We start from the raw sequence: 14,103 nt of genomic DNA, 5'->3' as shown, positions 1-14,103 counted from the left end.
TTTAAACCCTAAAACTTCATAAGAAACTTGTTGCTTCAAAATATTCTGAAATATACTTTTATACAGTTATAAACATTAATACAAACAAACCAAAGGTGTTGCTTTGTCCTCAACCGTGCCAAAGTATCCCAATTAAAATGTCTATAAAATAATCAGAAATACACAACAGAGCACCATAAATGGAATGTAATATTTTATTACATAGGCTACAAATCCAAAGAAGTCACTCAAAAATGACTCTTTTCCCTTCAGAACAGCTGTTGCTGACAGACTACACATGACCAAGACAAAAGAAGGAAAGAGAAAAAGGCATTTCATTACAACTCATTTCCAGTTGATGCAGCACAACACTCAATACTCCTACCACCATTTCATAATAAACAATTCCAATGCTACAATTGCTTCAGACCCTTATTATCGACACATGAATCACATTCACAACAAAAGTATCCATTCCATTGTTATTTTTCACACTAAAGATTCTTCAAATCTACTGGACCATCAGTTGGTCAGTATGTTAAAGGCTCAGACCAGAATCACACCAGCTGCTCTCTGTCACAGCTAAATTGGTTCTAACTCAAGTGTTGTGGATCATAGACATCCAGGCTACTGTAATCCCTGAGACTTATTTCATATATCACCCTGATATCTCTCATAGGGTGGGACATCTTTCACATCAGTCTCATGTCTGATACCGGGTTACACTAGCATAGACAAGCACTCTCATGCGCCACACGTAAATAAACGCAGGTATACAATATAGGCCTAATCATGATGGACATCAGTTAAGCTGGATATTTTCATAGGCACAGGAGGTAGGTAATAATTTGCACTCAGGGTGACTGAAGGAAGATGTGACTGAAAGGAAGTCAGGGCCGGAACTTGCTTAGATATTTCCGAATCTGTTAAAAGAGACACCCACAACTACGATTACGGCAAAGTTCTTCAAATCCCCCTCCTGAAAATACATACACAAGTGGTTTTTGCACATTCATAAGGAAATAAGTGGTTTTTGCTACTATATCCATTCCAAGATTTGATAAAACACAACTCAAGCATAACTAAAGTATTCAGGTGAAAATAAAATAGAATAAAATAAATTAAAGTAATAAAATTTTCCTTTAAGACTTGCTTTATGATGTTATTTTCATGACAATTAACCACAATGTCCTTGCAAATTTGTATTACCACAACATAGTATGGATAGATGTTTTACTTTTGTTTGAAATTCCAATTATTCTCAATTGTAATTACTATAATCCATTTCTTTCTTTTGATTTTGGGGTGAAGTATGACACGTTCTTGACGGGTTTTATGAAATACATGCACCCACAGAAACATGATCGGGCTTCTTAAAAACTTTCCCTTCCCTAAAGTTAAAAATCAAGCCATGTTCCATCAATTCAAAGTTTCACTGCGTTGTAAATTAGAGAGGAAAACGGATTGTTTCAATGTTTAGGATGTGTAACTGCTCAATTTCTTGTTAAAGTGGAATATAATAATGCTATGGAATGCAAAAAAATACAGTCATGCGCTTTAAATAGGTGAAGCATAAAATAATGGATGACAAATAAAGATACACTTCATTTATGCTAAATTCTTCTGTGTTTCCACTTGACATTATTGTGCATTTGCATTGATTAATTTCAGTCATAAAATATAGAGCTCAGGGCGCTCAAAGATTCTTCTGCATATTTTTTCAAGATTACTGGCCCCTGCTGGGTTAATGTGCATGAAGTGAATGATTACGAAGCCATTTTAAGACACAAAAAGGTTCTGGATAAGAATAAAGATATTTAAAAAAAAAAAAAAAAAATTAAACTGAAAACAAATAACCTACAGGTGGGATAACTACGTGAATCTTACAATAAAGTGTCCAGATTATATTTCACACAAAAATCAAAAGTAAAAAAAATGAGAAATTAGATTTTGCATAAAGAACATTTTTTTAAAGCTCATCAAGACATTATTTTCATGACAATTAAGCAGATTTTCATTTATGTAATGCATCCATTACACTATTTTTTTGTGGTTTTCGTTATATTCTCATTATTATACAATACAGTATTTTTTTAATATAGTACAACTGTAGTACAATTTAAAATTAAAGGAAACAGTAATTAGAATTTGCAGTTAAAATGTGCTTAGTTGTCAAGTAAATAATACTGAAAAATAATATAAACAACATAAAACAAATGTAAAAAAGCAAAAGCATTTCTTTTTTTTCTTTTTCTTTTTTTTTTTTGATTCAAGGGTGAAATAAGACGTGGACACGTTGTTGACAGGTTTTGTGAGATTCACCCAACTTTATATAAGCTGGACCCAATATTTGTATTGCACTTGGTGTGTTTCAATGTTTTTTTTCCCCTCCAAAAAATAAAATAATGCAATTAAAAAAAAAAAAAAAAAAAATTCACAAAATAAAACCCAAGCATGTGGGATGAAGACATCTCATATTCAGATCTGCAGTACGAGCCCAGCGGCAGAGATGTTGTCTCCTCCTCCAGCAGTCTGGTACACCTCTGTGCACACCAACACCGGAGCCACGCAAATCTCATAGCCGTCCTCATCCCAGCAGGAAACTGGTCGAGATTCCTGAAGCGGAATTCTCTGACTTCCTTCTCGCCTGCTAATGGAGAACGATTCGTCCATAATCAGCCGCGCTTTACTGAGATCGATGTCCGACGAGCCGCAGACGTGCCGGTTGGCAGTCAGAGAGGCTTTGGCCGTGGCCGACATGGTGTTCTTCCACTGGGAGCCGCGTTTGACGATGATGGCCTGGAAAGCCAGGGTGTGAACGTGAAGGCGGGTGAGGGGCCGACCTGTCCCCGCCTCATGGTGGCGCTGGTTTACCAGGCGGTAGAGTTCTCGCATCTGGTCCAGCACCGTAGCTACACGAGGGTTGGGGTCGGAAAGCACGGTTAAATTGCTGCCGCGGAAAAGGCTCAAAAGATTTGGCAGCTCTTGCTCATTCATGCCCAAAGAGTCGGCGTGAGGAAGAACAAAATCTAGTAGATCTGACATCAGACTTTCGTCCACAAAGCTGGCCATCTCGAAATGGACGGCGGTCTGCGGGGACGCGGAGGACAACATCTCAGCCAGTCTTCCCAGCAGAGCCTCACGCTCTCCTATAGAAAAAGAGACGGTTATTACATCTTATTGTTGGGAGTAACTCATTATAAAGTAACTTCAGTTATGTAATCAGATTACTTTTTCAAGTAACTAGTAAAGTAACGTATTACTTTTTCAATTTACAACAAAATATCTAAGTTACTTTTTCAAATAAGTAACACAAGTTATTTTTTCACATTTATTGACTGACAGCTCTCCTGTCCCTGTGTTGAGAGAAATAAAGTGCAGAGGAGTTGTGTGCGCTGTGTGAACATGATGGTTATTGTAGTTTTAGACTAAATGTGAACATGCATTTACTCATCTCACTTGCACGAAAACATTCAGTATTCCTCAAAATGAATAAAAAATTTTACACAAACCTGTAATAACTAACTATTAAATTACACAAATATACTTTATGTATTTAATCTCACTTTATTAACCAATGTCTTTTGCTGCTGACCTTCAATGATCTAATTCCACCATACTAATAAGCAAAAATGACTTGGAGGATCCTGGAGGATTTTTCTGAAGAACAGAGCTCAGTTCAAACAAGGGACTCATGAACAACCATCACAAAACAAACAAACAGTCGTAGATCATCAGGTAACCACACACAGTATTGAGAATCAATGGTTCACAAACTTTTGAATGGGGCCATTTTAATAAATTCAGATATTGTTTTGTCTTGTGAACTAAATGCAAACATCTTTTATGTAAAATATTTTACTCAGGACAGTACTAAATAAAAAATAACATGCATTTTGTATGATCTCACTTATTTTATTAAAATTATTCACATTTTTACAGATTCTGCAAGTGGTTCACATACTTTTCATGCCACTGTATGCAATTCCTTCAGCCTGACGCTTATTCATTTCACTTTTGGTGTGAAAGGGCCTTTACATTAACCAAAAAATAGAACTTTTTTTTGTTGTTATTAAAAAACAAACACGCAAGCCCAGCCCAGGTGAGAAAAAGTAATGCAAAAGTAATGTAATCCATTATTTTTCATAAAAAGTAACATAATGCAATTTTAAAAGTAACTTTCCCCAACACTGCCTCTTATTAGATGGTTATCATCTCTTAACCAATATAGCAAAAACCCTGAAACAATTTGGTGAAGAAACAGTGTAGTTACACACTTAATTTTTTACCTTTAGGTCTAAATATTACTTACTTAAAATACAAATAATCAACTAAGACAACTGTATTGTCCAATCAAACAAATGCGCTTTCATTTGTCTGTTTATGATGTGATCAGTGAAAATGTGCAGTAAATATTAGTAATAGTAATTTCACTCTATCGCAGACAGAAAAGATTTGCAAAACAAGCAAAATCGCTGAGTGCTTTGAGTTATTACAGCCTGTCTACTTTCCCAGGGCAGCTGGGAAAACTTGCTAATCTCACCATGTGACAGTACAGGGTTAGTTTAGCTCCAAACCGCCACTGATGCACAACAGGCTGACAGTTAACAGACCATTATATGTACAATTTTTAATAACGCATATAACAGAGCTTAAATAGGTAACAGTCTGACTATGAGTTATTATTAACTGTCAAGTATCCAGCACTAGTCAATAAGGAAGATTATAGATTACACTTTTGATTATCATAAATCTATTTATAATAATGCAAAAGATTTGTATTTCAACTCAAATAAATACTGTTTTGCACTTTCTATTAATCAACAAATCCTGGAAAAAATGTATCATGATTTACACAAAGCAGCATAACTCCTATTTCAAAGTGTAATGATATTTTTAATAACCTTTTACTGTATATTATAAACGCAGCCTTGGTGAGCACAAGAGACTTAATATTACTGACCCCAAACTTTTGAACTTTTGTAGTTGAAAATGAAAACACATGAATAAAAAGTTACATTTCACTATTTGAAAGTAGATTAAATACTGATCTAAGTATTATGCAATAATCTTTGTTAATGTTATGAATGAAAGTTAATATGAAGTGTAAATTATTGCCCTCAGATGGCTTCATTCGCTTACCCTTTTTGAAAGGGAAGTTGTCCATCATCTGCAACCCTCCTACTACAAGCAAATCTGGTTTGAATCCATTCAGCTTCTCCTGAAATTGCTCCATGGAGTCCAAATATGGATTATGGTCATCACTATGGACAATATACCTATAGCAATAAAAGAAAAACGCTTACATGGAAAGCAAAAAAGTCTAGATTAAAAGTTAAAAGATACAGATAAAAAAAAAAAAAATCTGATAAAAAATGAGCCTAATATAAGCCCACCTGTTGGCCCTTCGGGAGGTGTACGGCCCCCATGTGGCACCTGTGGGGTACTCCAGAATCAGGTGGATGTCTGGCTCATCCACAGTGTTTCCAGCCACTGAGGACAGACAAAATAATTCAGTTCAATGCAAAACATGGATGAAAGAGCTGTAGCAAGCAGAAAAAAAATATCTTAAAATGAGTAATTTTTCTAAAATGAAGATTTTAAAGTGCCCCTATTATGCTTTTTCTTATATTACATTTCATTTAGTGTGTAATAAAGCTGTTTGTGAATGTAAAAAGACTGCCAAGTTTCAAAGATCAAAAAGTGCAACATACTGGAGTTATTCTCTCCCAAAAGAAAGAACCATTTCTGAACTGTGTCTAAAACGAGTCGTCAGTAATTCCAGTCTTACTTCCTGCATGAACCCATTACGTAACAAATTTGCACAATGCCAGCCCATGGTCTTCATTGGCTGCCCGCAAACAACATCTACTTTAACCTGCCCTCAAACACTGTAGATGTAGCTGAGGCCTGGAAGAGTTTGGTTCACATTTTCGACATGTCGAGAAGATACTGTTTTCTGCGATGCAAAAGCAAATCTACTTTACATGCACTTCTAAAGGCATGAATTGATGTGGAAAAACTGACACCATCGTTAATGATCGTATCACTGTGTATCAAGTTGTCGAGAGAGCCTCCAGATGTGAAATTCACATGTAGTAATGGGCATTTCTATGACACGCACTGTAAGCGATCTGATCAATCAGAGTAGAGTAGTCTCTCAGAAAGAAATGGTTTAGAAGGACTGGATCCTTTATCAAAAAGTTTCAGAGGTGATGCTGCAATCAAAGTATATTATGAGTGTTTTTGACCTTGGATGCAACCAAACCAGGGATGTCCAAACCTGCTCCTGGAGAGCCACTGTCTTAAAGAATTCAGCACCAACCAGTACTTAATTTGAACCGGATCATTTTCCGGAAAATATCAGACTTTTGATTTTGTATACTTGCTGATTATTCTATTAAAGACAAGTTAATATTGCCAAATTGTCAAAAAGACAGTCAAGCATATTTTCACTTTTCATGTCCATGAGTAAAGCACAGATATCTCAAAAAGATGGAACTGCACCCCTGGATAATTCTACTAAAACAAATCTTAATAGGGAGAGACACGAACAACAGGAGTTAGTCAGACGCCCATTTAGTGACGTCATTTTAAAAAATGGTTAGTTCCTGTCCTTGATTCTGATTGGTCAATAGCTGTGTTTTATTCACGATTCACCGCTTCACCCAACTGTTCTGTGTATCACTACACAACACCCTTAGCAACCACTCTTAGCAACGTAAACTGTATGTTCTCAATTGATAGTGTTCATTGAAGCATACTGTATTATGTATTATGTATAAGCGAAAAGTATTGTGAGAAAACGAGTGAGCGAGTTTATTATCTGCATTCAGATGTAGCATTTTCCTTCAGGTCAGTCCTATGTTCATAATAAAAAATCTGTTTAAATGCCCGATGTATTATCTTGTCCTTTTAACAGTTTAGGGGTTTTCCCGTGACTGACAGCGCTAGTCAAAGCATTTGTCAGTTGCGTCTTGTTCCGTGTTCACAACAATTCAGTCTTTTCAATGTAAAAGTCTTCACTACTGACTGACACACTCATAAAGACAGTCTTTGCCGCCATCTAATGGCGTAATAATGTAACTTCTGTTGCCGTTCACATCAGGGACTATTTTTTTCCGGCGGAAGGAAGGCTTTTAGTGAAAGTTTACTTCATGAAAGTTGCATTCATACATATTTATGGCTTTAATATTTGTATTATGTGGTAACCCTTTTATAAAAGCAATAAGGTACTCGAGGCTAGTGCTGTATCATGAATAAGTCATGGCTGAAGGGATTTCAGGCACTCCGCTTTGCGTCATGCCTAACAGCCTCCCGTACCTTATTGCTTACGTACGCATTCCTGCAGTCCCCCGATTTGCCGCGTAACAAGAAAGGAGTCAACAAATGAAGTTCACTGCAATCTATCAGTAATATTGTTTTCTTCCATAGCAGGCTAGGCCAAGTGATTCATAATTTCATTCATTAAGTAAACAAACACCTGCGATATCTTTGAGGTTTTTATTTCTTATTTAATTTGTTTTATATTTAATGTTTAATATTTATTTATTTTACATGCAATTCAATTAAATATTGTGCCTTTTTAGGTTACCAGAGTTTAACTCTTATGGTTAGGTGTGTGTGTGTGTGTGTTACACATACATTTAAATAAGTTTAAAGCTCTACTAGTTGGGATGTTTTGTTTTAACAGTTGATAGAGTTTTATAAGGCTAATAAAAAGCTGGCTGAATGTGTTTGTCATTTGTGGTGCTAGCATTACTTTATCTTATGGTCAGTTTAATTAAATACAATGTTTTATCTCTGTTATTCTGAAATTTTAGTTTAGCCCCAATGTTAATGTAATTTTTTCACACTTTTTACAAGCTGTAACAGAATGTTTGCGGGTGTGAGCGGGAGTGGATGCAAACATTGCGGGTGTGGTTGAGAGTAGAACACACACGTTAGGGGAGTGGGCGGTAATGGTCAGAAATTCAGCGGAAGCGCGATTAAGAAAACAGCCGCGCACAGGGCTGATGTAAACCTATTGTAAGGGACCTCCTAAACAAAATTAGGAGCCTTTAAAATAGCATAATAGGGGCAAAGTGTTGTTATATTTACATTATTGAATATAAAAAGCTTTTTTAGCACAAAGCTGAAAATAAGAGTGTTACAGCACCTGTTATACGCTGTGAGAGGATATCAGTAAAATCGGTGCTGAAACTGCCACCTAAAAGCACATCACATCCTTCCAGCGCCATCCTGCTGGCCATGACAGGTGCATTTCCTCCTATTGACCACCTGTTTCCAGGTAACTCTCGAGAAGCCTCTACCAGTTCACTGAAGAGTGTGTCATTCATTACAAACCTCCTATGGAAAACAACAAAAAACTGTCAAACACAGTGTTTACTGTAATTACACTCCTGTTATGCAGCCTCAAGCCAAGCACTTGAAGGGTTTTTGTCATATCATTTTGGTAAGAAAAGTGTCATTTCTGAGTGAAACAGCACATCCAAAGAGAAAAAAAAAACATAGGATGGATCTTAATATTAGGCCACCAGGAATAAGTTGGATTGTGAAAAGTAGGCGTCTCATAGCAGAATGGAGAAAGACCTAAATGCAAGGTTGCTGAAGACTGTGGAGGATTTCCTATTACTCAAGCAAACTTTAGCATATCCACATTAATCTGCATTAACTGGCAAGATTTTAGTAGCTTAAAAGTAGATAGCATTTAGGTGAGGTCAACTGAAAGTCATTTTAGAGGCTGATGAAATTTTTCAATTTTGATGAAAGATTATGAAGATATAGGGTTGAGCATTATACCTTTAGAAATTTGACAAGCGATAGAACGTTTGTATTATGGTCTCTATCACGGTTTCGCTCATGTGAGATGTGTTGTCTCATCATCACAAAAGCCTGTCCTGTTCATGCATTTTTAAACCTTAGTTTAGTTAGTTTCAAGTTACATGTTCGAATTTCAATGTCATTAACTTTTTTGGCATCGTAAAAACCTAATTTCCATTTTATACACAGTACCTGTGAAAAGTTTGCAAGTTGTTTTTAATGTATTTGAAAGAACGGTCACCAAGGCTGCATTTATTTAATCAAAAATATAGTAAAAATAGCAATTTGCAAAATATTATTTCAAATTTAAAAAACTGTTTTCTATTTGAATATATTTTAAAATGTAATTCATTCCTGTGATGGCAAATCTGAATTTTCAGCATCATTACTCCAGTCTTCAGTGTCACATGATCCTTCAGAAATCATTCTAATATGCTGATCTGCTGCTCAAGAACATTTTTTCTTATTATCAATGTTGAAAACAGTTGTGCTGCTTAATATTTTTGTGGAAATGGTAATTATTTCAGGATTATTTGTTGAACAGAAAGTTCAACAGCATTTATTAAATGTATTTATTACATTTATTAAAGCATTTATTAAATAGAAATCTTTTGTAACATTATAAATGTCTTCACTCTGTCACTTATGATTAATTTAATGCATCCTTAATGAATAAAGGTATTAAAGGTGCCATCAAATGTTTTTTTACAAGATATAATATATAAGTCTAAGGTGTCCCCTGAATGTGTCTGTGAAGTTTCAGCTCAATTTTTTTAACTGCCTATTTTGGGGCATCATTAACTATGCACCGATTCATGCTGCGGCCCCTTTAAATCGCATGCTCCCTGCCCCCTCTGAGCTCTCGACTATAATACAGTGCATTTACAAAGTTCACACAGCTAATATAACCCTCAAATGGATCTTTACAAGATGTTCGTCATGCATGCTGCACGCATACATCGATTCCTGTGAGTATAGTATTTATTTGGATGTTTACATTTGATTCTGAATGAGTTTGATAGTAGCTAGGCTGCAGCTAACGGGCTAAAGCTAACATTACACACTGTTGGAGAGATTTATAAAGAATGAAGTTGTGTTTATGAATTATACAGACTGCAAGTGTTTAAAAAATGAAAATAACGACCGTCTTGTCTCCGTGAATACAGTAATAAACGATGGTAACTTTAACCACATTTAACAGTACATTAGCAACATGCTAACGAAACATTTAGAAATACAATTTACAAATATCACTACAAATATCATGTAATCATGGATCATGTCAGTTATTATTGCTCCATCTGCCATTTTTTCGCTGTTGTCCTTGCTTGCATAAGAAGGAAGAAACAATGGTGTTTGAGACTCACTGTATGTCATTTCCATGTACTGAACTCTTATTATTTAACTATGCTGAGGAAAATTAAATTTTTAATTCTGGGGCACCTTTAATTCCTCTTTTTTTTTTTTAATCTAACCACAAATGTTTGAAATGTATCATTGTATCCACAAAAATACATGCAGCAAAAACTGTTTTCAACACTGATAATAAGAAGAGAAGTTTTTTGAGGAGCAAATCAGCATTAGAATGAAAGGATCATGTGACACTGAAGACTGGAGTGATGATGCTGAACTTTAAAATATTCAAATAGAAAATAGCTATTTTAAATTGTAATAATGTTTCACATTATTACTGTATTTTTCATCAAATAAATTTAAAAAAAACAAAACGTAATGTTTTACTGCTTTTAATTATAAATTAACAATTTATAAATGGTTGGACTTTTTTTGAATCATTGTTAAAATTAGTACAGATTTGGCACGGCGACCCATCCCCGACTGAAAAAAATAATATTGGGCTATTATTAGATTATTTCTGATTGGCCATCGGGCTAGTTTTGTTGCACAAACCTGGCAAACCTGACGCAAGAGGCTTAAAGGGTTAGTTCACCCAGAAATGAAAATGATGTCATTAATGACTCACCCTCATGTCGTTCCAAACCCGTAAGACCTTCGTTCATCTTCAGAACACAGTTTAAGATATTTTAGATTTAGTCCGAGAGCTTTCAGTCCCTCCATTGAAAATGTATGTACGGTATACTGTCCATGTCCAGAAAGGTAATAAAAACATCATCAAAGTAGTCCATGTGACATCAGTGGGTTAGTTAGAAGTTTTTGAAGCATCGAAAATACATTTAGGTCCAAAAATAACAAAAACTACGACTTTATTCAGCATTGTCTTCTCTTCCGGAATCCTTTCCATTGAATTGATTCCATTGAATTCTTTCATCTTACGTGGTTGTTTTTGCCGATTAGGACATCCGCGACATGCACACTTACGCACCATTTTAAAAAATATAGCAATACCAAAATACAAACGATGTAGAATAGCTTGAATACAGCGTGCGTCTCCCTCAGATTGTAAACGAAGCTCGGGCCCACCGGATAACATAAATGTATTTTCGATGCTTCAAAAACTTCTAACTAACCCACTGATGTCACATGGACTACTTTGATGATGTTTTTATTACCTTTCTGGACATGGACAGTATACCGCACATACATTTTCAATGGAGGGACGGAAAGCTCTCGGACTAAATCTAAAATATCTTAAACTGTGTTCCGAAGATGAACGGAGGTCTTACGGGTTTAGAACGACATGAAGGTGAGTCATTAATGACATCATTTTCATTTTTGGGTGAACTAACCCTTTAAAAGCCTCTCTAGCTGTAAAAGAATGAAAGGAAAAACGTCACTATGATTAATGGTAGTAAGCTAGAGGAGAAATTCACACATCAATCCAAACATACGATAATGTACTGTGTTAAGCAGTCTCAAACAGCACTATGCAGCATATCAACATAACTGCAATATTATCTTGAGAGGCCTTTCGTTCCGCTCTCAAGTGTGAATTCTCTTGCTGGAAGCAGATACCATATTGCCAGCACAACAAAACTAAGAGGGTCTGATGCATTTCAGCTTAACAGATGAATTTAATTATTATTATTATTTTAGTATTGTGACACTTTGTGGTTTTGTAATGTCATTTGTTCATTGTTAATGTGATTAACTACATCTGTGCCTGTAGCTAAATTCTGTGACCTGACTGAATTCACCTTGAAACCAGTTAGTTTTAATTCCAACTGTTAACTAACTGATACAAAACGGAAGTTTTTAATCAGGTAAACTATGTAAACTTGTACACGTGTAATTGACCCCAGGCTTCAAATCAAATAAATCACAACAGATGTATTATACTTTATTGTGTAATCCCTACAGTCCCGAGGGCTTTGTGAACATGCTTGAACAGCTCTCACTTACTCTGAAGCAGCTCCGGGGGAGAAAAAGTAAGCGAAACTCTGGGCCAGCTGCTCCGCATTCTCTATGTAGTCATGGTGGAGGGGCTGGTCTGTTGGCTTCAAACCGATTTTGTTTAACAGAGTCACTCCATCAACTATGATATCAACACAGCCGCCAAAACCTGATAAGAGATGGTGAAATGACAACAATTATTCAATCTTTGAACCTGACCATCCAACAAAACACACCTAAATCATAGGTCATAGCTGAAAAAATGGATTAGATGCTATGCATAGTTTGCCAAAGCAAACATGAATTAAACTACTGTTTGTCAGAACGCAACAGACTGACAGGTACCGATCATGGATTGAAAACAGATAATGACAGTGCAATCACAGATAGGCATTGATATCAGGATAACTTCAACTGACTGAACATTATCCCAATCAACATGGATTCAATCAAGAGTCTAGACAAACTTTCACATGCATTGACTGTAATTTTGGGCTATGCATGTGACTCAGGTTAATGATTGAAGAATTTTGGTAAACATAAGGCCTAAACAGGTTGTCAAAGTTTTTTTTTCCTTGTCAACACTATGTGTTATTAGAGACTTTTAACAAAAGAAAAGCAAAGAAAGATGCAAAACTAACATGCAAAACATAACCACAGGCCTGATTCTAGAAGATAGTAATCCTCAGAAGCAAAACAAGCCACATTATCAGATAAAAAAGGATCATAACTTGCACTCTCTTACAAGAAACAGAAAAATTTGCCAATCTGAAGCATAAAAAATTAGTTATTATTTGTTCAAATGAATCAATGTTGTAAATAATTCTTAAAAATAAAAAAGTAAAAAGTTCTAAAATAAAAACCAATACATACATATTACATTAAACAAGTAGTTAACTTTATTATATAAAAATAGCTACTCTCATTTTGAGAATTGCAAACTTCAAAAGATGCTAATCTAACATGCAAACGTATAATTATAGTATTATATTATTACATGAAATTAGTTAAAGTTTATTATTAAATATTTAGTGCGATTATTTAAAAGAAAATAAATATAAAACAACATTATTATATAAATTGCATATTCTGAAATTGCAGAATCTATGCGGTGCATATGCATTACATATCATCATTATAATTTGTTGCATCCTGTTAAGTGCACTTAAAAGTCTGTACCTATAGCCACTCGCGGTCTGGACACGCTGTTCATGCCCACTTTCCGCTCCGCGCGCAGCAATGAGGACAGAACCATGTCTAGCCTCTCATCCAGAACCGAGCTGTCCGGAGATCGTAACCAATACGCCACCAACACCACTGCGAGTGACAGAAACGAGCCATATTTGACACCAGAGCGCAGCTCAATGGCCATTGCAGATGTATGAACACACTCCTGCCTCCTCTCTTTCTTCCTGAGCTAGTGTGTGATGATGAAGCAGGGGGCGGATGTTTTTCTCCTGTAGAAATAAAAGAGGATAGAAAGGCACTTCGCGTGAGATAAGCAAATGATAAACGAGCTAAGTAAGAGTTGTCATGTTTTAAATAATCACTCTATGTTGTCAGCTCAATATTTATTAACATTCTCAGTGTCTTTGTCGTTTATGTATTAAATAAACTATTATTATTCAAACGCCATTAAAGTATAGCTTAGACGCGTTGTCACGTGGCTACTGTTACTTTTCTCACCGCTCTTAGGATGGACCAATGATAATAGTTGATGATGCTCTGATGATTTTTTTTTTTTTTTTATAATCATTTTATAGAGATTTGCGTTTGCATGTTGGGTCGAAATCCGTAGATGTAACAGATTTAAATGATTGTAATTTACATTGTGTACAATTCCCCCATGAGGTAAAAACGTCTCGAGATTTGAATAGGGTTTAATAGGGATTTGTAGTTTTTGAGCCGCCTTGCGCCCCCTTGAAGCGCTGAATTTGTGCATTCGCCGCCCAATGTTACTTTCCCACTGGCTCTAGTAAAGAAAATAAATTA

At 35.6% G+C, this 14,103-nt stretch overlaps 1 protein-coding gene across 1 annotated transcript; it reads right to left on the bottom strand.

Moving 5' to 3' along the window:
• Window positions 1–180: 180 nt before the first annotated feature.
• Window positions 181–13,669, bottom strand: adpgk2 (ADP-dependent glucokinase 2). The gene is made up of 6 exons (XM_048190912.1): window positions 13,291–13,669; window positions 12,121–12,280; window positions 8,138–8,328; window positions 5,376–5,472; window positions 5,122–5,258; window positions 181–3,128 (listed from the first exon to the last, which is right to left on the bottom strand). Exons 1-6 carry the CDS (start codon window positions 13,481–13,483, stop codon window positions 2,458–2,460), a joined length of 1,449 nt encoding a protein of 482 aa, XP_048046869.1. The 5' UTR covers window positions 13,484–13,669; the 3' UTR covers window positions 181–2,457.
• Between the last annotated feature and the right edge of the window lie 434 nt (window positions 13,670–14,103).

Source organism: Megalobrama amblycephala, linkage group LG5 (assembly GCF_018812025.1).
Source record: "Megalobrama amblycephala isolate DHTTF-2021 linkage group LG5, ASM1881202v1, whole genome shotgun sequence".
NCBI lineage: Eukaryota > Metazoa > Chordata > Actinopteri > Cypriniformes > Xenocyprididae > Megalobrama > Megalobrama amblycephala.
The sequence above is the reverse complement of the archived record's forward strand: the minus strand, read 5'-3'. Positions and strand labels throughout refer to the sequence as shown.

What these genes read in the sequence shown, in the direction of transcription:
- adpgk2 (XM_048190912.1), bottom strand. Translation starts at nt 13,483, where the DNA reads ATGGCCATTGAGCTGCGCTCTGGTGTCAAATATGGCTCGTTTCTGTCA. An exon ending in CAGACCGCGAGTGGCTATAG is followed by an intron (nt 12,281 to 13,290) that starts GTACAGACTTTT and finishes ATCTCTTATCAG; the next exon opens with GTTTTGGCGGCTGTGTTGAT. An exon ending in TCCCCCGGAGCTGCTTCAGA is followed by an intron (nt 8,329 to 12,120) that starts GTAAGTGAGAGC and finishes TGTTTTCCATAG; the next exon opens with GAGGTTTGTAATGAATGACA.